A 27,355-nucleotide genomic window follows, 5' to 3' on the forward strand; every position below is an offset into this window, starting at 1 on the left:
GACGTCAAATGCTGAACTGAGGCCCCAGCCCCCGCCCCGTCCTGAGACCCCCACGTCCCCTCCAGCCCTGGCAGGAGGGGGACTGTGACCACCACCCAGCCCCACACTGGGCTCTCAGCCTGAACAGGGATGGGTCACTCTGGCCCCACTGCGTCCCTCCTGCCTCGTGTGTACAGGTGTGTATGTGTGTGCGTGTGCTTGTGTGCTTCATGTCTAAGCCTTGTTGCTCTGTTTGGTGGCAACCAGAAAAATCAGACAGTTCAGGAACAATCGCTTATACAAGGTAGTGGCAGACCCACGAGGGGGACACAGAGCACGCGGCAGTCACAGAGGGTCACACACCGACAGGGCGCTGAGAAGGGACTGCTCAGCCATGGAGTCTCGGGACCCTCGTCCCAGTGGGGGGACATGGTCTGGTGCGGGGTAAAGTCACTGGCTTACTGGGGTCAAAACCGCTTGGGGGGACCGGTGACCACCAACTACCGGGAACGAGTCTGCCACCTTGGTAACTGAACTTGGCTTGGCCAGTGGGATGTGCACCGAAGGAGCCGGCGCTGGTGGCTCTCCATGCTCGGCCTGTTTCTTCCCCCTGGCGAGTCCGTTACCTTTCTCAAAGGAATGTTAACTATCAAAGGTGTCCGTTAGTTTTGCCGCTGAGGGTGAAACCATCCAGTTAGCATATACACTATCATTTGCATATCTTGGGAACCCAGGGTTAGTGCCATCAGTTCTCGTGAGTGGTACAGGACTCTCTCCGGGCCAGCTCGGGTCTGACATGCCTAAAAATGAAAACACATCATTCGCTCTGCACCGAAGACCCCGCGTTTCACGTGTAGACAGCAAGGCCTTGGCAAAACTCCCTTAGGGGCTCAAACTGAACTTGCGGATCCCGGGACCATTGCTCCGGGTTCCCAAAAACGCTGTGGTATTTAAGGGCAAGTAGCAAGTGATTTTGACTTTGAGGAGCTTCCATCTCAAATCGGATGCGGATTGGAACCGTATAATGTATATATATATACATATATATATTTTTTTCTCAACAGCTCAGGGCAGTGGGAACGCCCTCTAGAATGTTCTCTGACTTAAAGGAGCCTACTCGCCGCTCATCCAGGCCGACACCGGAGGAGAGGACCTTCCCCACCGAGGGCGCACGCAGGTCACCCCTCCAGGGTTGTGGGCACCCAGGCAGTGAGTCAGGAGACTATGCGGGAGGAACACTCTTGAGACATGGCTCGCGACTCCGAGATCTCAAAACGGACCGGGAGGGGAGTTAGGAAACAGGAGAAATGGCAAGGACTTCATCGAAGACGAAAGCAGGAGTTTTGGCAAGAACCGGTATTTACTGTCCATCGCAACACCACGGCACCACAGACCAGCTCTTAGCACTGGCTTCATGAGTGACAACAGTCAAAGACGTGGGGAAGGCAAAGGATGTGAAAACAGCCGTGCGGGGGCGCCCTCCCACTGCCTCCTGCGGCTGGGGGTGGCAGCGGGGCTGCCTGCTGGTCCCACAGGTGCCCCTGGGGCCCCCAGTGCAGGCTAGGGACACTGGCTGCTCCCTCCTGCATCAGCAGGACCCCTGCCTGCTTCCCGTCCCATATGGGACATTCCTGTGGTTTTTCTCAACCTCCCCTGAGTGCTCTGGCCCCATCTCTCTCCCTCCCTCTCCCCCACCTTTCTCTCTTCATGGCAACGAGGCTTATTTTCACATCCTTTTGGGAAAACAGAGTTGCAAAAATGCCCGAGTGTAAACTGGGTGCAGAGTCAAGACACTTACAAATGAAAAGGGTTGAGAGCGGACTTTGGTTTCGTGGAGATCAGAAACACTCTTAGGAAAGCGTTACAGACAGCAGAGGGAGGGCAGAGGGCGGCAGTGCTGCTAGAATCTAGTAAAGGCATGTGAAATTCTACCATAGAGTTTGTTTTCAATCCATGTGGAAGGAAGGGCGCGAGGGAGGGGAGCATTATTACAGTCCACCAGGGGTGTCTCTTCTTCTGAGAGACCATCCTCGTAAAGCAGCGAGTCGGACGGCGTGGACGCAGCCAGGTCTAGGTAGTCCTGGAAGACAGAGTGGACCGGTCATCACTGCCCGTGGCGGGGGCAGGGGCCCTGGCTGTGGCTCACTCACTCCCGTGCCCCCACCCACCCCCCCCCCCGCCTCTGTGCCCTTTTCTTAGTACTGACACACTCCTGTCTGCCACACTCCCCACCGTCCCCTACTCACTGCCCACTCCCAGCCAGGCCCCTCCAAGCATCTGAGTTTAGGACACTCGCTCCACCTCTACTTTCTCACGCTCAGTTGTTAAAAACGACTTCCTGTGGCTCTGGAAAATCTTCCTCCCACACTTGTCTGTGCAGAGCTCATAAGCGTCAAGCTCACCGACTGGAAAAGACGCCCCAGGGCCTGCCTCGAGGTGCAAGGGAGCCAGCGCGGCCACTCCTCCTGCATGGCTCCACTTTGGGAACGCAGAGGGCCCAGAACCATCGCCCCGGGGTGGGGCTGGGGGACCCTCCCCAAGTTCCACCTGCACGACTCAGTTCCAGGCACTCACTCTGCTCTTAACCATCATCTTCTCCAGGTCTTTGCTGATGTCGGCAAACACCGGCCTCTTGTCTGGTTCCTGCTTCCAGCATTGCAGCATCAGGCGGTACCTGGCAGAGAGAGCACAGGGAGGTTACAGCTCCATGGGCCGAGCACCACGGCCACCACACCCAGCACAGCACCATGGGCCCAGGGGCTCCATCCTCAAACCCCAAGGCTGTTCCTGCGTCTCTGACATCTCCCCCCAGGGCATTGGGAGCAGGCACACCCATCCCCCTGTAGGACCCAGACCACTTCCCGGACCCTAGAGGCTCGCCTTGCCTCTGGGACATTTACTCTCTGTCCCCTTGTCCAGTCCCTGGGGGACCAGCCCACTGCACTCTGCCAAACACAATGGTGGGTGGGGCCAAAGTGCCAGTTCTCAAAAATTCCAGCAGGAGCCAATCAGGGACTTTCAGGCATGGGAACATCACCTTGTGGCAATCAACCACACTCTGCCTTGCACCCTCCTCACCCCTGCAGTGGCCAGGCACAGCCGCAGGATTCCAGGCCTTGACGTGGCTGCTGCTGGCTCAGGCGCACAGCAGGCGTGGCCCTGCAAGCTCCACCCTGCCCCGAGCCGAGTACAGACTCTGGAATGAGCCAGCGCAGCCTGTCTCTGGCTGGTCTCTTCTCATCTGTCCTCAGCCGAGACCCAGGTACAAGGTGTGAAATACGAAGGCTATGGTACCAGTGGGCACATGTCCAGGCTGCCTCTGTCCGCCGCTACCTGGCTACTCCCCAGACACACCCCCCAGACCACTAAGAGTCATCTGCCTCTTCCTGATGACCCGTGGAGGCTGTGAGCTCCAGCACCTGCTCCCATTTTTATAAACTCCTCAGGGAAGCATACCAGCCCCCAGTGGGGTCAAGGACCCCAGCATCTTCCACCACACCCAAGGTGGCTGCGTGCCCTCTGCTCTGTCACTCGCACTGCTCGGCTCCCCCAGGGTGCCCAGGAGGGGCAGGTGGATTGGGTGCCCACGTCCCCTCCCCTGCAGAGCCGCCGCTGTCGGTGCTGGAGGGAGGCCGCGCGAGAGCAAACCACGCTCACATTTCTTCGCTGCAGTTGTCCGGCCTCTCCATCCGGTGGCCGGTCTTTAGAAGGTTGAAGAGCCGCTCAGGAGGAATCCCGGGGTAGGGGTTGCCCCCCAGGGTCACGATCTCCCACAGCAGGACACCAAAGGACCACCTGCAGCAAGCGAGCAGATGTGTGAGTGGTCCCACCAGGGCGGAGAGCAGAGGGAGCCCAGACACCCAGGCCCACAGCCGCGGCTGCCCCATCAGCTCTAGGCACGGGTCTCAGCCTCGGGTCCTGCCTGCACACACGGCTGCTGGGTGTGTGTGTGCGTGTGTGTGTGACTGACTGGCCCTCGAAGTCTCCGCCCAAGCTGCTCCATGGGAACAGCCACACCCACAAGGGGGACATGTGCCTGGACCTGATGAGGCCAGAACCAGCTGATGGGCCCTGCGTGGGGTGGGGGTGGGGGCTGCACCATCCTTTGGCCTCCTCTGTGCACTTAAGACATTCTTGTGGGGCCTGCAGTGCCAGCATCCCATATGGATACCAGTTCTAGTCCCGGCTGCTCTGCTTCCAATCCAGCTCCCTAATGGCCTGGGAAAGCAGCAGAAGGTGGCCCAAATACTTGGGTCCTTACCACCCATGTGGGTGACCTGGCTGGAGCTTTGGGCTCCTGGCTTCAGCCTGGACAAGCCCCAGCCATTGTGGCCATTTAGAGAGTGAACCAGTAGATGGAAGATCTCTTTCTCTCTGTCTCTCCTCTCTCTCTCTGTTGCTCTGCCTTTCAAAATAAAGAAGTCAATGTTTTTTCAGAAGTGCCTTTTCACAGTCTGTCTGTGTTACTTGTGCTTGTCTGGGACCATAGAACACTTTGGAGCACATGTGTCGTGTCTGTAAAGATGGCCACCAGATCTTGGATTTGACCTGGATGAACACATTCTGGCTCCCCGTTTTGAGGATTGTGGAGCATAAACTCACTCTGCAAACAGAGACAGCCACAGGTGCCCTGCCTGAGCCAAGGACCCATAGGCCATCCAGACACATGGGAGGGACAGACTGGGGGATCCGGCCACCCGTCTCTTCTCATGCCCTGCCCTACTGGGACCAGGCCTTGCACCATGGATGAATGGAGGCCCCTCGGCTCGGGGCTCACAGTGATGCTGGCATTGCACAAAGGGCTGGCTCAGGGCCAGCACTAGTACCCTGGCTGAGCTACACAGACATAGCCCTCCCCGCCCCCAGGGAACGCAGCGCCCACACTCACACATCACTTTGGGTGGTGTAGATATGATCAAAAAGGGACTCGATTGCCATCCACTTAACTGGAATCCGACCCTGAATGGGGGTTGAAAGAAAGGCATCCATGTCACTCTGATGTCCTGGGAGCCAGGGTGGAGGCTGAGCTGGGGCCCTAGTGAGCCGGAGATGCTCCTGGGTATAGAACTGACCGTGCACAGCCTTGAGCTCCAGCCTGAATCTCAGGCCTGGCTGAGGTCCCAGCGGGAGTCACCCAGCTGCCGTGCAACCCGGGGCGACCTATCATACACCACACTCCTGCAAGAAACCCCAGGAAGTGGGTGCTTCCCACCGGTGAGGACCACCATGGCCTCAAGCAGGCCCTGTCCTGGCGCTCTGCGGGCCGGTGTATTAGGAAAACCCACACCCAGAAATCCCACCTTGGAGACTCCCGATGCCAACGACACTAAACCATGGCTTCGCCGGCTCACGTGGCCTGTGGCTGCTTTCTGTAAGAAGCAGTGTTTTCCGGCCGGCCGATCTTAAGGCGCCCATCAACTTGAAATCATGCACGCCTTGAGCTTTAAGCCAACACTGTCCGTGCTTTCCTCTCCTTTAAGAGCGGTCCTTAGGATTTTTGCCCTTTGAGCCTGTGACAGTGCCCGCCAGCCTGTGCCCTGGGGCAGGAGGCACAGTGGCCCTGGAGTGCGGGGGCCTGGCACCTGTCCACTGTGTCCACCACCCAGGGCCACTCTGGAGGACCCGGCGTCCCACGTCCCCGCCAGCAGTTCTGAGACGGCCCTCACAGCAGACTACAGAGGAATCGAAATGTCATCCATACACAGTGGCCGCGGCAGCTCACTGTCCCTAGGGGGCAAGGCTGCATCACTGGAAGCTGCTTTTTCTGCCTTTTTTTTTTTTTTTGGGGGGGGGAGGCAAGGTCTGCTCTCAATGTGTAGCCAGTGGGACCTTTGAGAGGCTGAGATGGTGACCGAACCGAGTGAGTCAAGGTAGGACAACACTGGGGAAGTCCCCTGTGCCTAGTTTCATGGCCTTGGAGGCTCCTGCGACCCCCAAGCCTCATCGCTGGACCTATCTCCAGGGACTCCTGTGCACTGAGGTCTAGGGGTCCCAGTCCTGGCCGGAAACCCTTACTTGCAAAGCAAGTCATTCCTTCCTACAACGAACGTTCATCTAGTCTAGCCCATCTGCCCTCCCCGGAGCAAAGAGCTGTGGGGACCCAGGGCAACAGCGCCCCCTTCCTCCCAAGGAAGCGAGAGGAACAGCAGAAGAGCAGGTGTTACTTCTCCAGCGTTTGTTAGGTGGCAACAGCGACAGTGCTGGCACCCCCACCCAGGGCCCCCCAGGACAGCAGGAAGAGTTGCAGAAGGCACCTGAGCGGCCCCCAGGGACGCAGCATTGAGGAAGATGTAGGGCCAAGGGCCAGGCGAGTTAAAACCCACACTGGGCTTTCTTTTCCCGGATGTTCTATGCACCCCACCCACCCCCCCACCCCCGCCCAGCAGGTGCACAGCCCGGGCCCCGGTACCTTGCTCCTCTTTACGTAGGAATCCTCTTCATAAACATCTCGGGACAGCCCAAAATCCGAAATCTTCATCTTTCGCCCCTCAGCCACAAGGATGTTTCTGGCGGCCAGGTCCCGATGGACCAGCTGCGAGGGAGGAGACAGGAGGAATCCTTAGTCCAGGGCCCTAGGGGGGGCGGGGGTGGGGGGTGGGGCAGCACAGCCCCTGCGGCACCCACCTTCATCTCAGCCAGGTACTGCATCCCCCGTGAGATCTGCCAGGCGAAGGAGATGAGGTCGCCCATGGTCAGGGCCCGCTCGTCCGGGTGGTCCAGGGAGCCCGAGTTGCGGCCGCCTCCGCCGCCCACGTAGCCCGGCCCCACCTTGCGGCTGTCCCGCAGGAAGCCACGCAGGGAGCCGTACTTGGCGTACTCCACGATCAGGAGCAGTGGCCCTGGGGGACACAGACAGGGGCTGGCTTTGGGTTTCCGGGGTGTGGGGGCACCGAGAGGACTGGGTGGGCTTTCCTGCACCTTCGGCCCCGCACAGGTCCAGCCGTCTGCCTGGACCCTGGCCTGGCTCAGCAGGAATCAAACGCTCAGTATCCACCAGCCCCCCAAGGAGCTTCCTGGGGCTGCAGCCTTGCTCTGGGCCCAGCCCCAAAGCCCTGGTGCTGACCAGGGTGCACAGAGCTGACAGCCCAGGCCTCCAGGAGATGGGAGAACGTGGGAGAGGGCAGGGCGTAGGGAGAGGGTGGCGGCAGCTGCCGGGGACCCCGCATCCCACCCCGCCGCGGCTACTTTACCATCCTGGCTGCAGGCCCCGTGCAGCTTGATGACGTGGGGGTGGTTCACCTGCTTGAGCAGGTTGAACTCGGACAGGAGGTCCCGCAGCTCGCTGGGGGAGGCGTTCTCTGAAACGCAGCACAAACATCGCGTCGCCAAGGGGCCCCGTGGGGAGCTCCTCACCTGGCCGGAAACAGACCCGTCACCTCTTTGATTGATTGCTGCCTGGCTAGCTGAGCACCTGGAGGTCCCCGGCTGCAGTGGGCCCCTGCCTGCCTGTCTGCCCTGGGAGCAGGTGTCCATATCACATCCGGGGAGAGGGGATTGCATCCGGGCATCCTAGACACGCCCCTCCTTCAGCCTTCTAGACAGGTGAGGGGACCACACCCTGCCAATCCTGCATACCCCTGGGGGTCAAGCCCTGGGGACCAGCTCTGGGAGGGGACTCCCACTCCTATTCCTAGGGGCCGGCAGCTCACCCTCAGCTGCCACGGAACCTGGCTCATGCCCAAGATAAACCATTCTTCAACCCAGACACTGGCTTGGGACTTCAGGAGGAACAAACACCCCCAGTCCCGTGAGCGTCTGACCGGCCTCTGTGAAAGGGGCTGCCCAGCACCCACGTCCTAGGGCGGCCAGAGCTGTGCCTGGGCTCCCCACCATGTGCCGGCACCCGAAGGTTTTCTGAGAGTCAGAGAATGCGGCTGAAAAAAAATCACTCCTGGGTCACTGCCCCACCTGCCAGACATCTGCCTATGCCAGCTGCCACCTCCGTCCTGCGGGCTTGTCTGGAAGGGAGACGATGGCTGGGAGACAGGGCCCTGGGTTAGTGCCCCAGGGTCTTACTGTGCTCTGTTAGGACCTGGGAAAGCAGCCAGAAGCACCCTGCGCTGTGCAGCCCCTACTGGAATCACCAAGTGACCCGTGCTCACTGCCACATTAGAAGTACTGAGCCTGGGGCCGGTGCTGTGGCGTAGCGGGTAAAGCCACGGCCTGCAGCGCCAGCATCCCATATAGACACCGGTTCCAGACCTGGCTGTGCTCCACTTCCCATCCAGCTCTCTGCTATGGCCTGGGAAAGCAGTGGAAGATGGCCCAAGTCCTTGGGCCCCTGCACCCACGTGGGAGACCTGGAAGAAGCTCCTGGCTCCTGACTTTGGGTAGGCTCAGCTCTGGCAGTTGTGGCCACTGGGGAGTGAACCAGCTGACGGAAGACCTCCCTCTCTCTGCCTCTCTCTGCCTCTGCCTATCCTCTTTCTGTGTAACTCTGATTTTCAAATAAATAACACATAAATCTAAAAAAATGAATTACTGAGCCTACCAGTGACCCGTGCTCACTGCCACACAGCCTGGCCACCACCAGGCTCTCAGTCCACACAATTGGCCTGGGCCGTGGCCCGGGATGGCTTGCCTGGTGTAGCCCAGAGACATATGTTCACTGGCAGGCAGGCTGGCACGCCCACCGAGAGCCAGGCTCCAGCGTAAACAGCCAGACTCACAGGAGCCGCCTGGGTGCATGTGTGTGTATGTGGGGGGGGCACTCCTTCCAGGGCACCTCTGCCAGGGCACCAGTGCACACTGGCTGGGAACTGGCAGCCCACAGGGGTTTTGAAAAGCACCAATGCCACGCAGCGGCAACATCACCAGTGGAAAGCCACATCTTGCCATGGCTCAGATCACTGGCTCGTGCCTAGTACCTGGGACCCTGCACTCAGATGCTCAAGAGCAGGGTGGAGGCAGTGCAGGTCCCACGGAGGTAGCAGGAGCTCCCCACCCCCGGCGGCTCCCACAGGTACCTTTCAGCATCTTCACAGCCACCGTGGTGTACCCGGCTCTGCCCTTCAGACGGAAGGCTGTCGCCTTGACCACTTTTCCAAACTCGCCTTCTCCCAGAGTCTTTCCAAGAACCAAGTTCTTCCGCGGGAATTCCCACTTTGGATCCTCCTGCATTGTGGGGGAGGGAGGGGGAGGGCAGACACAGGGGAAGAAACAATTGAGGGGAGGAGGGGAAGGAGGGGAAGGAGGCCAGGCCCATCCAGGACCCCAGGCTGGGCTCAACGTCCTCACTCTCATGGCCACTAAACGTGGCCTGGCCACTCTGGGTCCATGACGCTGTCTCTCAGGTGAGAGTTCAAGGCATCCAAGCATGTTGGTAAGACTTGCTTGTGCTTTGGGTACCCAAGTCCCGGCAAACAAAGGGGCCAGCGTGCTCTTTCCAAGCCCTAAGCCCCAAGCCCCAAGCATGGATGTGGCTGCTCCTGTCCTGCAGGCCCAGTTTGCCACACCCCTGCCCAGGCCCTGGCTTTCCCTCCCATGGTTGCTGCTTGTCCTGCCCAGGCCCTGGCTGTCCCTCCCATGGCTGCTGCTTGTCCTGCCCAGGCCCTGGCTGTCCCTGGTCACCACAGCCCTGCTCCTCCTCTGGCTGTCCTTCCACCCCCGGCCCCAGACCCTCCTGCCAAAGTCCCACCCACACCATCAGGCCCATTCACGGCCTCTCTGTATGCTTCCCCAGACCCCAGCCTGGGCCCTGTGCACTTGAACTCTGGCCGGGGCTGCCCAAGGCCAATAGGAACCCTTCCCTCCTAGATCTGCATGCGAGATCCATCAGCTGGGCAGCCCTGGAACCCCTCACGGACACCACAGGCTGCACTGTGCACGTATGGGTGGCCCTAGCTCAACCCTCTTAAATCAAGGAAGTACTTCCGTTTAAGACAGGGGTGGAACACGTGAGTCACGTGTCCTAGACCTGGTACACTAGGAAGTGCGGCCCGAGGGTGTCAGGCTGGACTTTACGCAGGGGAGCCTTGGCCAGCCCCGCAACCCTGCTGGGTTTGTGAAGGGTTTATCCTAGAGACCCTCAGGGAGGCTGAGCTGCGTCAGGGACTGCACCACAGATTGCAAGAGCCCAGGGGGACAGACGTGGCAGTGGCCGTGTCTTGGGAAGGGCTGCTTGGCCCAGAAGCTGACCACAGGGCTGGGTGGCATCCAAACCAAGCCCCAGCACTGAGACCGCCATGTGGGGTGTGGCACCTCCTAGGAATCACAGCCCTGCCCTGCCAGGCTGAGATGGGAAGCAGGCCTCTGAGCTCTGTCCCCAGGCCCGCCCCTTGCCCTGTGGTCCTCCCTGGGCACACACACACACACCCCCTTAGCTCTGTGTACTTGGCTTCCAGCTCCTGGGACAGATGCCCAAGGGGCAGGCACGAAGGACAAGAGAGGGCAGAGGCGTACACGGCAGGCCTAGGGAATGCCTGGCTGACACACGTTGACCCGTGGGCCAAGAACATAGGTGACAGGTGGCCATGGAGCTGTGACTCTCCCTCCATGCCCTGTGGGACCCCCCACCCCTGACCAAGCCCCAGCCCTGCCTGTGTGGAGGCAGCAGCTCCTGCTTCCACCCAACCCCCACACACCCAGAATACACTCTTGAGGGGTCCCGCGAGGATGCGTTCTCCCCAAGCCCTCGGGGCCCCTGCACGCATCCCCCTACCCCTCCCACAGGCAGAGCCTGGGTCTCCCTCCCTCGCTCTGGGCACTCGGGGGTCTTTCCGGCGCCAGGCATGTGGTGGGCTGCTGCAATGCAGTCAAGGTGGCAGGTAGCCCGGGGTGCCCCTCCCCATAGCCCCCTGGCCCCCCAGGGACCCTCACCGGGATCTTGAAGGCATCCACGGAGACCTGGTTCTCCATGGAGTCGAGCGAGGGCCGGCGGGCCCCGGACGAGGAGTAGCTGACCGGGAAGGCCTGGGCGGGCCTGCAGAAGGTCATCTCGGCCGAGGCGATGGGCGGCTTGTGCGCATGCTTGTGGTAGCGGTGGATGCAGAAGGTGGAGAGCAGGACCGAGACGATGAAAGAGAAGAGCACGGCGGCGGCGATCACCGTGCGGCACAGCTCGTCACACAGCGGGCCTGCGGCGGGGCACGGCGGGAGTGGGGCTCAGCAGTCTGGTGCCACTGCCGCTGCCGGGGAGGCCCCCAGCCACCACTGCGCTCCCACACAGCACAGGGCCCAGCGCCAGCTAACAACTCGGATGCCAGCCAAGTTCCTGGACCAGGGCAGGGAAGGTTTCCCTAGCATGGTCCCTGTGGCCCAAAGCACCTGCTGCTGCCCGGGACCTGGGACTGGAGGCTCTGGCTGGGACCCCAGGGCCATTCATCGCTCACCTTCAGGGTGACCAGTGGCTTAAGGAGACACTTTCTCGGGGCCCAGGAGGGAAGCTGAGGCTCGGGGCGGGGGTTGAGAGGGGTCTTATGGAGGAGGGGGGACCCCGGCCCAGCCTGACCCGCTTACCCTGGCTGTCCTCCGGCTCACAGAAACACTTCTTCTCCTCCGGGAAGCAGTTGCAGATTCCATAGCCAGCTCTGATCCCCCGGCGCTCCCCGGGCTCGTGTCCCCCAACGATGCTTCCCCCTGAGGATGTACACAGCCCCCTCAGCCTCCCGGGGTGGCCTGAGAGAGCCCCCTCCCCACCTGACATCAGCCAGCTCAGGCCCAAGGGAGGGCAACAGTGACCTCAAAGGCCCAGCTCACTGGGCAGGGGTCCCAGCTGTGACCCCCTCCCCCAGGGGAAAGGCTGGTTCCCTGGCTATGGTGGAGGGAACCCACAGACGGCTCAGGCCCCCTGCTCAGGTCCTGTCTCAGCTGCAGGGGAGAGGCAGTGCAGGGGCAAAGGGGAAGGGTGGCTCCGAGTAGGCAAGCCACATGCATGGGGCTGTGCCCTGGGAGTATTCCCCAGAGAGTGGTGGGGACAGGCTGCCACGCCCTAGTTTTGGGGTGGGGCAAATGCAAACATGAGGAGGCTGGCCGACACAGGCTCCCTGGCTCAAGTAGGGAGCTAGAGTCCCTGTAGCCGGCAAACAGCCCCGGCCCCCACCACCGTGCCCTCACTCCACCCTACCCACTGCATACCACCCCTGCAGGCCACGGCGCAGCTTACGGAGGCAGTCCTGGGGGCAGATGTTCGGGTCTCTGCTCTCCACGGTGTCACAGTGGCCGTCGGGGCAGGTCTTGGTGCTGGGGGAGCAGGTGGAGAAATTCCTGCTGATCCCTGCAATAGGACACACAGCGGTCGTCAGCCTGCTTGGAACCCTCCTCCCCCAACACACACACAGCGTGGGGGGAACAGCCGCCTTCCCGGCAGGAGCACCCCTCTCCCAGGGGAGTGCAGAGAGCTAGAGGGTCCCAAGTGCCCAGGCAGCCACAGCAGTGTGAGCTAAAGAGCCCACAGGTAAGTACCAGCCCAGTGGTGGCAGGTGCACCCACGCTGGCTTCTGGCTGAGGCAGACCATGGGCCCCATCTACAGGAAGACCTACTCCAGCCCCTGCACACTCCAACTTCAGCCCAGGCCTTCCAGAGCCCAGAGCGACTCCAGCCTGGGGAACCTCTGGGTAGAAGGCCCTGTCTCTAGTCTCCTCCCCAACCCCAACATCATGAGCCACCTCCCGCAGCCCTCACCCTGAGCTGGGCCACCACAGGTTTCCCCCAGCCTCGGCAAAGCCTACCTTTGCCATCGCCTTGCCGCCATTCGCACCTGCCCGTCGGGGAGCCCAGGCCACCGCACTCCTCACACTCGGGCCGCCTCTTGCTGACTGCACAGGACAGGGGGCAGCCTGCCTCCTCGGCCACGTCTGGGGTGGTACATTAGCAGGGTCATGGGGGGCCAGCCAAGGAGCAAGGCCAGGGGGCACGGGTCAGGGCTCAGGGGCAGCTCCTGGGGGGGGTGTGAGGGCAGCCACACTTGGCACGGGGCACACAGGACACTCAGTTCCAAGACGGGCACCTGTTGCATGCATGGATGCACTGGCTGGTCTCCCCAGATACCCTACCATAGCTGCCTGGGGATGTACTTCTAGGACTCCAGGGTCCGTTATCCAGAATGTGTAGGGTTTGCACTTGGAGGACTTCTGCATCTACCTAATGGGTTCCGCGGACACCTAATGAGCCACCGTGGGGGATGGGACCCAAGTCGGCAGCGGAAGCCCGCTGGCTGTACGCCCAGTCTGAAGGTGACTCGTACATGTCGCCTGGCCAGGTGTGGAATTCTGCACTCAGGGGTTCGGGCCAGTGCTCAGAAAGTCTGCGATTTTCAAGCATTCTGGATTTTTGCAGTTTTGGATGAGGGAGGGGCTGAGCCTCTCATGAGCCAATGACTGGCTTGTTCTTTAGCTGAAACTCAAATTTAACCAGGGCCCTCTATTTGAACCTGCACTGGCTCTAAACCAGGCACGCACACAGGACGCGTGGACAGCGGTGACAAGGAGCGCTGGCCTTTAGCGGGCACTGCTTCTTTCTCTTAAAGGGAAGGGGCCCTGGGGGCAGGACCATCCCCCGCCCCGTCTCTCCACGGAGCCCGGCACTCACACGTCCCCTCCACGGTGACGAGCAGCGGGGCCTGTGCCTGCCTGCGCGTCTGCCGGTCGGTGGCCACCACCGTGTACTGCAGCTCGGCGCACTCCGGCCGCCGCAGGGGCTCCGAGGCGTTCACAAACACGGTCCCGGAGCTGTCCTCGGCCGAGGTGAGCACGCCCAGGGCGCTGCAGTTGGCACTGGAGGGCTGCAGCTTGTACTGGACGTGGATGCCCCTGAACTCTCGGCAGTGCTCCACGCACACCTTGCCAATCTAGGCGGGGGCACAGGGAACAGCTCAGCCGGGGAGCTGCACAGGTTTCCCGGGAGGGCCAGTGCCCCCCAGTGGGGTCCCCAGCTCGGCCTGGGAAGGGCAGCTCCCTGCAGAACCTGAACACCTCTCACCTGCCCCATCCAGCCCCTCAGGCCTCCCTGCTGCTCCTGGGAGTCCCAGGTAAGGGCACCACCCCCTACACTGCAGGCCAGCCACACGGCTCAAGTGGCACGGCCACCCGGCCCATGTGACACCCTGGGGGCCTCCCTGCAGCTTTGGCTGGAAGCCCTGGGAGCAAAAGGACCCTTCGGAGCCAAGCTTCAAACCAGGAGCGCCACCAAGTGGGCACCGCTGGGGGCCCTGCCCACAGGCCACACAGCCAGCCCTAGCTCAGCCCCCTCAGGGCCAGGGCAGAGTCAGGTGCCTCCAAGCGCACACTTGATGCTAAAACGCGGGCCTCCTCACGTTCCTCTATAGGGGTGCTTTCCTCTTTCTCATGGGATCCTCAAAACCAGACAAGGGTGGGGCTATCTGGCACAGCTGTGAAGACACCACTCTCCATATGGGCGATGCCTGGTTCCAGTCCTGCTAATGTACATCCTGGGAGACAGCAGGTGATGGTTCCAGCACCCACAGGAAGACACCTGGACTTAAGTTTCTGGCTCCTGGCAGATGGGCGGCAGACTTCCAAGGGTTCCTTGAGGGATGGGTGCTTGGTACAAAAAATTAGCATGCCCGCATCTCATACTGGAGAGCCTGGGTTCAAATCTCGAGTCTGCTTCTGATTCCAGCTGCCCACTAATGAGCACCCGGGGAGCCTGGATGGAGTTCTGGGCCCCTGGCTTCAGACTGGTTGTTGTGGGCATTTGGTGAATGAACCAGTGGATGCCAAGCTCTCTCTCTTTCTCTTTCCACCTAGCAAATAAACTGAAAGCAGATAAATACAAATATTTCCACATTTGTGGAAAGTGGAATTAAAAGGTGAGCTTATTTTGGTGGAAGAAATTTTGAAAGGCAGGCATTACTTCTTTTGGGCTGTTTCCATGCCCCCATTCCCAGACCCTACTTCTAAATACTCTATGAGCTCTCTAGCCAATGCACCTGCAGAAAGCAAACAGCAGAAGTGCCCCGTGCCTCTCCCAGCGCACCGCGGCTAACCGCTGCCAGTTCCCATCAGCGGAGATGCGCTTTGCACAAATGCAGTCAGGCGAGACTCAACATTTGGAACATCTGGTTCCAGTCAGGACACACAGATTTATCAAGTGCGGTGCAAGAAGTGTTCCTAAAGACACCAGGAAGAGGGAGGGCCAGTGCCCAGAGCTCCACCTGGGCTATTCAAAACTGTGGCATCATGGGAAAATGTCACCCACTCCCAGCCTTATGTGTCACCTGCTGACTGTCCCACCCGGGTGGCCTTCTCCAACTCCCTCCACCTTCTCCAGGCCAGCATCGGGCCACAGGCTCACCTGGGCGTAGCGGCGGGCCCTTCTGCTCACAGAGAAAGCATAGGCCTCAGGCAGGTGCAGACTGACGGGCAGCACGGACACGTTGAAATGGAGGAGGAGCACCCCTGCCCTGGGGCCCTGGAAGTCCGAGTCGTTGACCAGCACGGCCAGCTGCAGGGTGCGGCTCTCTGAGATCGGGATGCTCCGGTTGAGAACCAGCCCTGGGTGGGAGAGGGCGGTGAGCACCCAGCCACGGGGGCTAGCAACCTCCTCCAAGATGCATAGGCTGGCAGGGTATTTGAGTGGGATGCTTGTGTCCACGGGGTGTTTGTGGACAGGTTGTGTGTGTCTATGGGGTGTTTGTGGACAGGCTGTGTGTGTGGGATGTGGGCACAGGGCAGCAAAAGCTTTGTCACTGAGGCCCCGGAAGGAACAGGCCAGAGCCCTCCCCACAGTCCCACAGAGAACAGCAGCTCCAGTGGACCCCAGGGCCCCGTGCATTCTGTGCATCTGCTATGAGCCACAGCTGTGGGTAGAGATTAGCAGACACAGAACAATGGGAGCGAGCTGTGCTCATCAAGGGGATCATCTCCCTCGGGACGGGTGGGGGCCTTGGAAGGCTCAGTGGGATGGGGGGGCCAAGAAGCACATGGCAGGAGGCCAGGCAGTTAAGGTGTGACGGTGCCCCTCATCCAGCACCCCCAACACATGAAGCCCAAGTACAAGTGACTTATTTGGAAGTGGTCCCAGGACTCAGGGCAGGAGTGGAGGGGGGGAGGCAGGAACACAAGGTGGCTGATGGGATGTCTCACCGAGCCTGCGTGAGCACCCTTACACAGGGTGCCCAGCAGAACACCTGTCTCAGCACCCCTAGACTTCGAATTTGGGGCTGCCATGGCACAGAGCTTCTGGGGGCAGGGCAGCAGACCACAGGCACCACAGCAGGAACCAGGGGCTCAATGAAGGCCTCAGAGACATGGGGTCATGAGCCGGGCTGGTGAGCACGGGAGGTGCGCAGAGGCCCTGCCAGGGTCTGCTGGGGGCGGTTCAGGAAGAGATCAGGCTGCGAACACCTTCCCAAGATGGCCAAAGGCCAGGCCGGGGCGCAGGGAGAGCTGGGTGGTCATGTGGGGGGGCGGCTGCAGAGAGGCATGCCAGCCGGCATGGGAGGGGCGCTGCCCCGCCCAGAGTGCCAGCCCCACTTACTGTAGTCATGCACTGTCGCTCGCACAAAGGTGTCGTTGGCCAGAGCCAAGGTCTCGTTGGGGGCGTGCTCTACACGGAAGGTCTGCTGGGCCCAGGGGTCCCCGGGGAGCAGGGTGCTCGTGTACCGCCTCACCAGCTCTCCCGACGCTGGCACCACGTCCGCATCGAAGACACGCAGCGTGGCCACCACGGTGCCCTGGGGACACACATGGCCGCGGTCAAGACTGCTGAGTGGGACCCTCCAGAGCCCCAGACAGCGCCCGTGGGCAGGGGCCCAGTCCCCACACAGCCACACCAGAGTGCTCGGTCAGAGCTAGCTCTGGTCACAGACTGACCTGGGCTCCGGTCCCCATGGGGCCACTTGTCAGCGCGGCCCAGTTCCTCACCTGTGCAACAGGTGTGACACGCACCTACAGACTTCCCGCCAGCAGCAATCAGAGCGGACAGGGTTCATCCAGGTCCCCACAGTGGAGGCGGGCACCTCCACTCTCCCCAAGGGAGTTGGGCCTCACATGGTGAAGGGCAGTTCAAGGTCACAAGCAATGGCAGAGCCAGGTCCAAGCCCAAGTGTGCAGCAGAGTGCTCCCCTCCCAGTGTCATTGGCAGAGCAGGCTGGTGGGGGAGCTGTCTCCACCAGGTCCTCTGCTGTCGCCACCCCCCCCCCCTTGGGCTCCCACGGCCTTTTTTGCTGCAGGATGGCCGGAGAGCCAGCAGGTGGCGGTAGCGCTCCACCTGAGCGGCCCAGAGACCCGAGGGGCTGGATGGCTGGAGCCGAGTGAGATGCCCCTTCCTTCAGCTCTGCCGTGCCAGGGTTCGGTGCTTCCCCCTCCCACCCCGCTGCGGCACCGGCCGGTGGCGGGACAGAGTGGTGTGCAGGGTGTGCCGCAGATGCTTGTCCTTGAGCTCACACTCAGGCTGGGCACCCAGGGCTCCTGGCCTCTCCGACCAGAGCTAGCAGAACTGCCCCTGGAGTGCCGGGGAAACAGACGGAGGGGTGAACGAACGGGACGAACAGACCAAGCTATCGGCCGCAGACTGAGGCACACAGGCAGCGGGAAGCAGTTTCCCACGCTGGGGACAATCACCTCCTTGCGCCTGAACTCCACCACGGCGTCGGCGGTGTCCACGCCCCCCGGGAAGGTGGGCGGCGAGTCGTCCTCATCGTAGACCGTCACGGGGAAGGGCACCATCACGGCCTCCTCGCGCGCGCCCACGCGCACCGTGCACTTGGCCACCAGCTCGTACTTCTCCCGTTGCTCGCGGTCCAGGGCCCAGAGCGTGCTCACCTCTAGGCTGTCCGGGGCGCAGCGGAAGGGCCCGTTCTCACCTGCACAGCGAGCAGACAGGGGCTGGGGGACGAGGGAGGCGGGAAGAGGGGTGCAGGCGCGTGCTGGCCTCCTCCCCTAGAGAACCCTGGGGCTCCCAGGGTTTGCAGTGATGTATGGGCGGGGACCAAGAGGCCATTGGCGGGGGTCCTCAGCCCTGATGACCCTCGGAGTGCCCCCGCCCTCTGTCTGGAGTGGGCATGTGTGGGGTCAGGTGGTTTTGCTTCAGCTACAGCCCCCGGGGTGGGGGGAACTAGCTCTGCACACCGGCCAGGTTTTAATGAGGAACTTCAAAAAAAAAAAAAAAATCTAGAGGCAACATGTGCTCATTTTAGGGAAGGCAAGAAACAAACCCACAACACGGGGGAACACGTGGGACTGTGGGGTCAGCTTCTGTGTCCTCCTCAGCTGACCTGCAGAGCTCCTGGCTCAGCTGCCCACTCTGTAGCGACTCACAGATCCCAGCCAGCAGAGGGAGACCCCCGCGAACCACAATGCACCCTCCAGCAATGACCCAGGAAGACAGGAGGCTGGCTGGGTAAGGATGAAGCTCCAGACAGCCCCAGCCGGCTGGCCACAGGGGAATGAGGGCAGCCCACACATCCAGAAACCAGCCGGGAGATGCTCACCCTGCCATCTCTCCCTCTACCCCCTTCAATGGCCAAAACCTCGCTCAACGAAACCTGCACACCATTTAGCACAAGTGGGAGGCGGGCAAAAGCACCTGTTTTGCCAAGCACTGAGGTCAAGGACACACACCCCAGGGAAAATAAAAGCAGGCTGAGGAGTGGGCGGGGTGGGTAATCCACCCGGAGTTCAGACTGGGACATTAAAACAGCCCAGTGTGTGCTTCAGCCCTGCTGGGCTGCCCTAAACCTCCCCACCCCAGACCACACTTAAGCCAGTGGTCTGATGAATCCTTTTAAAGGTCAGTCAGGCTCAGTGGGTTAAGCTGCCCCTGCATCCCATATCACAGCGCCAGGCCAAGTCCCAGCTGCTCTGCTTCTGATCCAGCTCCCTGCCAATGCACCTGGGAATGCAGTGGAAGACGGGTCAGTGCTTGGACTGCTGCCACCCATGCGGAGACCTGGATGGCGTTCCAGGCTCCTGGCTTCAGCCTGGCCCAACCGCAGCCACTGCGGTCATTTGGGGAGTGAACCAGCCGGTAGTTTTCTTTGTCTCTCTCTCTGTCATTCTGCCTTTCGAATAAATAAATCTTGAACAGATGCTAAAAAATCAGGACCCGAAACAGCCTCCCCCTACAGCCTTCCATGGCTCCCCATGTCCCGAAGGGCTCTTCTCCCATCACCCTCTGCTCTCTCCACAGTGGCTCACTGTCCTCCAGCCATAGGGGGCCACGTTGGCAACCTTCAGGGGGCTACAGCTACACACCTGGTGCCCATTCGCCTTTGCTCAGTACCTCTGCGCTCACCACCCAACTCAAGACGCACTCTCCACCACTGCATGGCCTCCCAAAGCCCCTGTGTCTCCATGGCCCCAGCATGGGCTCCATCCCCAGGCAGGCAGGACGCTGCCCTCCTAGCTTCTAGAGCAGTGCCTGGCTCAGATCCTCCTGCTGGCAGCACTCACCTTCCAGGAGCCCGTAGGTCACGCTGATGTTGGGGCACAGGAACTGCACGGGCAGCAGCCGGAACTGGTGGAAGGTGCCGGGCGGCTTGTTCTCCCGGATGCGGAAGGAGAGGTCGGTCTCCGGGAAGCAGAGCTCGCGGGACGAGAGCGAGCTGCAGGCGGGGAAGGAGGAGTTGATGCAGGAGAAGTAGACGCGTGCACAGCCGGGCCACTGGCACTCGGCCTCGCGCAGGGACGCGGGGGACAGGAAGACCTGGAGGAAGATGGTGAGCAGGGGGAAGCCGCCATCTGCAGGGAGAGAGGAGGAGTCATTTGCTGGGGAGGCCACGGAGGGGGTGGAGAGGGGCAGGAGCTGCAGGGTTCACGGTGGGGTGGGTCCCAGGGCTCTGTGGGCTCTCCGGCCCCGGCTGCCACCTTCCATCCATGCCTCAGGGCCCCACATGTCTGCCTCCCCTGACACTCAGGTCTTAGCTCGGATGCCCCCTCAAAGAAGTGCCCCAAGGAAGTGCCCTGGGCACTGGGTCCAGCATGCCTCACCCACTGCAAGTGGCCAACTGCCCAGTAGGTGGTGATCAGTAGCAGCTTGTGTGTGAAGGTGTGTGTGGTGTGCATGTGTATGTGTATGGTGCTGGGGGTGTGTGTGGTATGTGAATGTATGTATGTGTGGTGTGGGAACGTGTGTGAGCGTGTATGTGTATGTGTGGTGCTGGGCAGGTGTATGATGTGTGCATGTGCATATGGGTGGTACATGGTGTGTGTTGTGTGTATGTGTGTGCATGTGTGTGGTGCATGGTGCGATTGTGTATGTGTGTGGTACATGGTATGCATGTGTGCACGTGTGATGAGTATGTATGTGTGGTATGTATGTGTGTGCACATGTGTGGTGCATAGTGTGGTGTGTACGTGTGTGTATGTGTGGTGTGTGATGTGAGTGTGCATGTGTGTGTGTGTGGTGCATGGTGTGGTGTGTATGTATGTGTGTGGTGTATGTATGAATGTGTGTGTGTGTCTCTGTGTGCTGCTCCTTACTGCGCAGGCTGAGCTTCTCCCGTGTGTGTGTGTGTGAGTGTGGTGTGTGTGTGTGGTGTGTATGTATGTGTGTGTGTGTGGTGTGTGTGGTGTGTGTGTGTGTGTGAGTCTGTGTGCTGCTCCTTACTGCGCAGGCTGAGCTTCTCCCATGTGTGGTGTGTGTGTGTGTGTGTGGTATGTGTGTGGTGTGTGTGTGTGTGGTATGTATGTGTGTGTGTGGTATGTATGTGTGTGTGTGTGTGTGAGTCTGTGTGCTGCTCCTTACTGTGCAGGCTGAGCTTCTGCCAGGTGTGTATGTGTGGTGTGTATGTGTGTGTGTGGTGTGTGTGTGTGTGGTATGTATGTGTGTGGTGTGTATGTGTGTGTGTGTGTGTGAGTCTGTGTGCTGCTCCTTACTGCGCAGGCTGAGCTTCTGCCAGGTGTGTATGTGTAATGTGTATGTGTGTGTGTGGTGTGTGTGTATGTGTGGTGTGTGTGTGTGTGGTATGTGTGTGGTGTGTGTGTGTGTGTGTGGTATGTATGTGTGTGTGTGGTATGTATGTGTGTGTGTGTGTGTGAGTCTGTGTGCTGCTCCTTACTGTGCAGGCTGAGCTTCTGCCAGGTGTGTATGTGTGGTGTGTATGTGTGTGTGTGGTGTGTGTGTGTGTGTGGTATGTATGTGTGTGGTGTGTATGTGTGTGTGTGTGTGTGAGTCTGTGTGCTGCTCCTTACTGCGCAGGCTGAGCTTCTGCCAGGTGTGTATGTGTGGTGTGTATGTGTGTGTGTGGTATGTGTGTATGTGTGGTGTGTATGTGTGTGTGTGGTGTGTATGTGTGTGCGTGTGTGTGTGAGTCTCTGTGCTGCTCCTTACTGCGCAGGCTGAGCTTCTCCCAGTTGTGTGTGTGTGTGGTATGTGTGTGGTGTGTGTGTGTGTGTGTGTGTGGTATGTATGTGTGTGGTGTGTATGTGTGTGTGTGGTGTGTGTGTGAGTCTCTGTGCTGCTCCTTACTGCGCAGGCTGAGCTTCTCCCAGTTGTGTGTGTGTGTGGTATGTGTGTGGTGTGTGTGTGTGTGTGTGTGTGTGGTATGTATGTGTGTGGTGTGTATGTGTGTGTGTGGTGTGTGTGTGAGTCTCTGTGCTGCTCCTTACTGCGCAGGCTGAGCTTCTCCCGTGTGTGGTGTGTGTGTGTGTGTGTGGTGTGTATGTGTGTGGTGTGTATGTGTGTGGTGTGTGTGTGAGTCTCTGTGCTGCTCCTTACTGAGCAGGCTGAGCTTCTCCCAGGTGTGTGTGTGGTGTGTGTGTGTGTGTGTGGTGTGTATGTGTGTGGTGTATGTGTGTGTGGTGTGTGTGTGAGTCTCTGTGCTGCTCCTTACTGAGCAGGCTGAGCTTCTCCCAGGTGTGTGTGTGTGGTATGTATGTATGTGTGCTGTGTATGTATGTGTGTGGTATGTATGTGTGGTATGTGTGTGTGTGTGTGTGTGCGAGTCTCTGTGCTGCTCCTTACTGCGCAGGCTGAGCTTCTCCCGTGTGGTGTGTGTGTGTGTGTGGTGTGTATGTATGTGTATGTGTGTGTATGTGTGTGTGCGTGTGTGTGCGAGTCTCTGTGCTGCTCCTTACTGAGCAGGCTGAGCTTCTCCCAGGTGTGTGTGTGTGTGGTGTGTGTGTGTGTGGTGTGGTGTGTGTGTGTGTGTGTGTGGTATGTATGTATGTGTGGTGTGTATGTGTGTGTGGTGTGTATGTGTGGTGTGTGTGTGAGTCTCCTTACTGCGCAGGCTGAGCTTCTCCCAGGTGCTCTGGTCCAGGCTGCGGTTGAGGTACAGAAGGCCAGTGTCCTCGTGAATGCGGATCCACTCGTTTTCGTGCAGCCGGGTGCGGTAGGCTCCGTAGAGGTGCTGGCCCAGGCGGAAACTGGCCACCTCCCCTGGGGCGTCCCGCAGCGCGTGCACGTACAGCAGGGGCGTGCCGGCCGGCTGGTCCACGTACAGCTTCTCCCAGTAGGCATCCCGTGAGAAGTAGAGGCCCAGGGGGGCTGCAGAAACAGGATGGATGCTGAGGGGGGTGGGGATGGCGCTGCTTCCCGGGCACACAGGCAACACCATCCGTGGATGCTTCTGCCCTTAGGAGGAATCCCACCTCCAGCCCTGAGAACGTAGCTGACCACTGGCTGCCCGTGCACCTGCTCCAAGGCAGAGAAAGAACGAGAGAAGGGAGAGGCGGCACGGACAGGTGCCTGAGGAGCACCCGAGGACTGCCAGACAGGGCACGTGACCTTGCCAGACAAGCCACCGTCCCCGACAACCGAGAAGCCGCGTTCCGAGAAAGCGAGCGTCTGTCTGTGTGTGAGCACGCCCCATACAACCCAGCAACCCCACCCTGCCCACCCCAGCCGGCTGAAGCCGCACGGCCACTGGGTGAGCTTCTACATAGGAGTGCGCGGTGAGAGCTGGAAGACCCTCAATGCCCTTCATGGCAGGACGGATGGGCACACTTGGTGGAGGGGCATCTGTCCTTGGGACCCTACACAGCCATGAACTAGGCTGACGCCAAGGGCAGGAAAACACACAGGTTCCACATCCTGATGGATCAGACAGGGTCGGCGCATTCAGGGGAGGAGGAGTGGCTCCCTGGACACATCTGCGTGTCAGCAGGGGCCAGCTGAGATGCCCGCATTGTAACCCTAGCAAGCTTGATCCAGGATAATGAAACACTGTTCCCCAAGATGGCTATGGGCAGAGGCATAGCTAGGTACAGTGAAGGAGGCAGGACGCCAGCCTCCGCTATGGCTGGAGCCGGCAGACCCATGTGTGTCCCACACTGGTTTTATAGTAAGAAGTGTCTTCAATAGCTGGAATTGGTTTGGTGCCTAGGTGCTCTGTGGATGGGAGTGTAGAATGGCACAGCTGGGTGGGAGACAGTACTGTGGTTCCTCAAAAGTTAATAACAAAATTACCCCGTGAACCCATAATCCCACGGCTGGTCTATATCGGCAAGAGAGACCTGTGTTCACAGAGGATCCATTATACACACAACAGCCACTAGGGGGCAGAAACGAGCAGAAGGTGGTTACACATACAGTATAATAGCAAACCAGGCTACAACCCACGGACCTTGAGAAGGTTATGCTTGGAGGAGTGAGACCAGACACACACAGAGCCACTGCATCGACGGGAGCGTCCCAGAGACAGAAGGACACTGGCCGCCAGGGGCAGACTGACGGAGTGCATGGTTTCATTTTGGGGATGGTGGTGATGGTGGTACAAGGCTGCGGGTGAACTTAAAGCCCCTGAACTGTACATACACCTACGCAGTTAAGGGGATCGATTTTATTTCAAGTGACTTTTTCCTTTATGAAAGATAGCTACGAATTTTTTTTTTTTTAAATTTTTGACAGGCAGAGTGGACAGTGAGAGAGAGACAGAGAGAAAGGTCTTCCTTTTGCCGTTGGTTCACCCTCCAATGGCCGCCACGGTAGGCGCGCTGCGGCCGGCGCACCACGCTGTTCCGATGGCAGGAGCCAGGTGCTTCTCCTGGTCTCCCATGGGGTGCAGAGCCCAAGGACTTGGGCCATCCTCCACTGCACTCCCTGGCCACAGCAGAGAGCTGGCCTGGAAGAGGGGCAACCGGGACAGGATCGGTGCCCCGACCGGGACTAGAACCCGGTGTGCCGGCGCCGCAAGGCGGAGGATTAGCCTGTTGAGCCACGGCGCCGGCCGATAGCTACGAATTTTAAGAGATGTATAAACAGGTTAAGAGTGCTTAACACTTACTAAAACCTGCAACTATATCCTAGAACACACAAAAACAGCGGACACAGCAGGCAGCATGGCTCTGCCAGCTCTCACCCTCTGGCGGGGGCACACACCATAGCCCTGGGCTTCCCAATAAGTAGCAGCTGTCCCGGGGGTGGGGCTGGGGGACCTTGTGCAAAGGATTTGGGGATGCTGGGGGTTTGCAGGAGAGAGGTTGTGTGCAGGCTCAGGGAGGCGCTGTGCGCAGCCCAGCAACACCTTGCAGCCGCCACCTCTGGGGGCAGCCCAAGCTGCGCTCCCCCCTCCCCTCCTAAAAGACCACATGCACCGCAGAGAACAGCTCTGACCACGCTCTCCTCGAAGAGCTGGGTCCTGGAGGACCGTGTGGGGCCCCTCATTGCTGCCAAAAGGGATTTGTGTGTCAGGTGATGATCGGGAACAGGAACAGATGTAAATGCACTCAAAATGCCTCCCAGGCGGCCCCTCTGGCCACAGGCACTTCCCGATGGCAGAACACACGGTTCAAGGGGGCACCCAGGAGGCGGGTGCAGGGCCCGCCCCGGGGGAGCACACAGAGGGATCTCCTGCGCTTCACTTCTGTCACCACCGTCCTCTTGAGGCACACCTAATTCCAGACCAAGGAACAGCAGAGGCCGAGAAAAGCCGACAGGGAGGGCGGGCGGGCTCTGCAGAGACCTCGCCCTCTCTGGGTCTGTTTCCACCACCATGAGCCACAGGAGGACCTGCCGAGGCCAGGAGGAACCACCAGGGCAGGTGTGGACAAGCCGACGCCTCTCTACAGGTGTGTGTTGTTACAAATTTCACTATGGGCTCACGCCTCTGGCCACAGGTCCTTTCATGGGCCCATTTCACAGACAAGAACACTGAGGCTGGGAGCTGGAAGACTGAGCCAAGCCAGAGAGCTGGGCACATCCTGGGATGGCAGCAAAGTGATGGTGGGGGTGAGGCACAGGGCAGGCGCTGGGCCCATGGGGGTGACTGCCCCTCGCAGAGCCTACCTGAGGGCAGATATCTGTCTCTGGCCAGCGGCAGAAACCTCATCGCCTCCCAAATGCCACATGATGACAACACCACACAGTCCTCCACAGGTCCCATCAGGGCTGAGCCCGCCCTGCAGCACCCCAGTGGCCAGGCTGGCCCCCTCTGCTCATAGCACACCTGTGGGAGACCCCCGCTGCCGCCGCTCACTTTGGGAGGGACTGTGTCACACATGTGTGCCTGTGTGTTCATGAGCAGGTACACATGTGCGCATGCAGGGGACAGAAACGGAGCTGCCCGCCTGTTCCCACCTACGCGACCTGACTCCACCTGTTCCCACACGACCCGACCCCAGCCACGCAGACTCAGCCCTGGCTCCTCCTTGGGGTAGAGCTTCCTCTGTAAACCCCGCACGGCCCTGGCCACCCAGAACTCAGGGTCTCATCTGGTGCACGGGGCTGGGGGTGTACTTCTAACTTGTGTGTTTTCAGCCAGGAAACACCTTTTGCAATTTGGCCGGGACGTGGCATGCAGACGGGGAGCAGCCGTGAGCCCTCCTCCCACACATGCACGTGCAAACACACGTAGACACGCCTCATCACGCACTCTGTCCACATGTGCACATTCCCAAGGCTGTTGCTGGGCTCCGGGTGGGCCCCGCTGTGTGCAAGCAGCACGATGCTGAGCTCTGTGGGTGTAGGACGCTGGGGCGGGGGGAGGTGAGACTGGACACGGGCTTGCTTGTGCTTCTGGGGCAGCCTGCGGGCCCAGGGCATGGGGAGACGCAGCAAACTCTGCCCCTGGTGTGCACCCAAAGCACACGGTTTTTTGGCCCCTGCACGGCCCGTATCCAAGCTCAGAGATGCACTTCCCGCAGCCCACAGGAGCCACGCGCAAGCACACACGCATCTGCTCTCACACAGTGCAGTCCCAGTCTTGCTCTAACAAGCAGGTTCAAGTACGGGCAGCCCTCCGATGCCCCAGGTCCCATAGCCTCGGATTCCACCAGCCATGGATAGAAAAGACTCAGGGAAAGAAATGCAGGTGAAGGCATGCAGACTTCGACCTTGTCGGTATCCACTCAATGATGCCGTCCACCCGGGAGTTACACGGCGTCAACATTGTTATTAGGGATTGTAAGTACTCCAGACCTGATTTAAGGTATGAAGGAGGGGCGGGCATTTGGTCTAGGGGCTGAGACGCTAGGATGTGAAACTGTTCGATGCCAGGCCCCGCTCCTGACTCCAGTTTCCTGCTAATGCTGACCCTGCGAGGTAGTGGTGATGGTTCAAGTAGCGGGGTCCTTGCCTCCCCACCCTTCTCTCTCTCCCTCTTTCAAGATCTATGCATTTTCTGAGAAGCAGAGTTACAGAGAGAGAGAGAGAGACAGAGAGAGGGCTTCCATCCGCTGGTTCACTCCTCAGATGGTCACAACAGCTGGGGCTGAGCCGATCCAAGGCCAGGAGCCAGGAGCTTCTTCCAGGTCTCCCACATGGGTGCAGGGGGCCAAGGACTCGGTCCATCTTCTGCTGCTTTCCCAGGCCAGAGCAGAGAGCTGGATTGGAAGTGAGGCAGCTGGGTCTCGAATCAGCACCCTTTTGGGATGCCGACACCACCAGTGGAGGCTTACCCATAGCGCCTGCCCTGGGGTCTTGCCTCTCAAGTGGGAGGCTTGAGTTGGGGTCTTGGCTCCCAGCTTTGGCCCTGCCCTGGGGCTGCTACGGAAAGGGAATCAGGGCTCAGGTTCTGAATCTACATATCAAATAAAACTTCAAAAAACAAAGCAAAAGAATTATTTAACACATACACACAGTCCAGGGGAGAATGTGTGTAGGTTCCACGCAATGACTATGCCATTTATCCCTGGGCTCCATGGACTGGACTATGTGCAGGGGTCTTAGAGCCAGCCTCCCATGGATACCAAGGAATTGGCTGTATGCTCTCACACTGTTGCACACTTACTACCACACTCTCATTGTTGCACACCTGCCTGAGATCACACAAGTCTGACACACTCAGCGCAGATGTACCGAGCCTGCCACCCCCAGCCTCCATCTGTGGCCCCCGGAGCCTGCTGGATCCCAGGGCAAGGGGCTCCAATGCCCAGCCCTCCCCAGGGTCCTGGCCTCTGGTCAGGAGTCCCACGCAGCCCACCTGAGGCCCCCTGCACCTTGTCACCAGTCCTGCGGGGGGGGGGGTGCTGCTCCCAATCCCTCCGGTGTAGGCTCTTGGTCCCTCACAGCCCCTCTGCTGCTGGCTGGCCCCTG

The 27,355-nt window shown here is 60.0% G+C and overlaps 1 protein-coding gene across 1 annotated transcript; it reads right to left on the reverse strand.

Moving 5' to 3' along the window:
* Positions 1-492: 492 nt before the first annotated feature.
* Positions 493-25,151, reverse strand: RET (ret proto-oncogene). Its single transcript, XM_062214332.1, has 20 exons — positions 25,109-25,151; positions 22,106-22,369; positions 19,333-19,620; positions 17,503-17,744; positions 16,418-16,613; positions 15,233-15,432; positions 13,508-13,766; positions 12,649-12,774; positions 12,083-12,193; positions 11,437-11,556; positions 10,798-11,054; positions 8,946-9,093; positions 7,170-7,277; positions 6,604-6,818; positions 6,389-6,511; positions 4,868-4,938; positions 3,637-3,774; positions 2,554-2,653; positions 1,912-2,059; positions 493-779 (listed from the first exon to the last, which is right to left on the reverse strand). The coding sequence occupies exons 1-20, from the start codon at positions 25,149-25,151 to the stop codon at positions 622-624; spliced, it is 3,315 nt and encodes a 1,104-aa protein (XP_062070316.1). The 3' UTR covers positions 493-621.
* Between the last annotated feature and the right edge of the window lie 2,204 nt (positions 25,152-27,355).

This window comes from Lepus europaeus, chromosome 17 (genome assembly GCF_033115175.1).
Source record: "Lepus europaeus isolate LE1 chromosome 17, mLepTim1.pri, whole genome shotgun sequence".
NCBI lineage: Eukaryota > Metazoa > Chordata > Mammalia > Lagomorpha > Leporidae > Lepus > Lepus europaeus.

Excerpts from the sequence above, each read along its gene's own strand:
- RET (XM_062214332.1), bottom strand. The coding sequence starts at position 25,151 with ATGAGGTTTCTGCCGCTGGCCAGAGACAGATATCTGCCCTCAG. Across the intron at positions 19,621-22,105 it reads GGAGAAGCTCAGCCTGCGCA|ATGGCGGCTTCCCCCTGCTC; the intron begins GTAAGGAGACTC and ends CTCTCCCTGCAG. Across the intron at positions 11,557-12,082 it reads CTGCCCCCAGGACTGCCTCC|GGGGAAGCATCGTTGGGGGA; the intron begins GTAAGCTGCGCC and ends GTACATCCTCAG.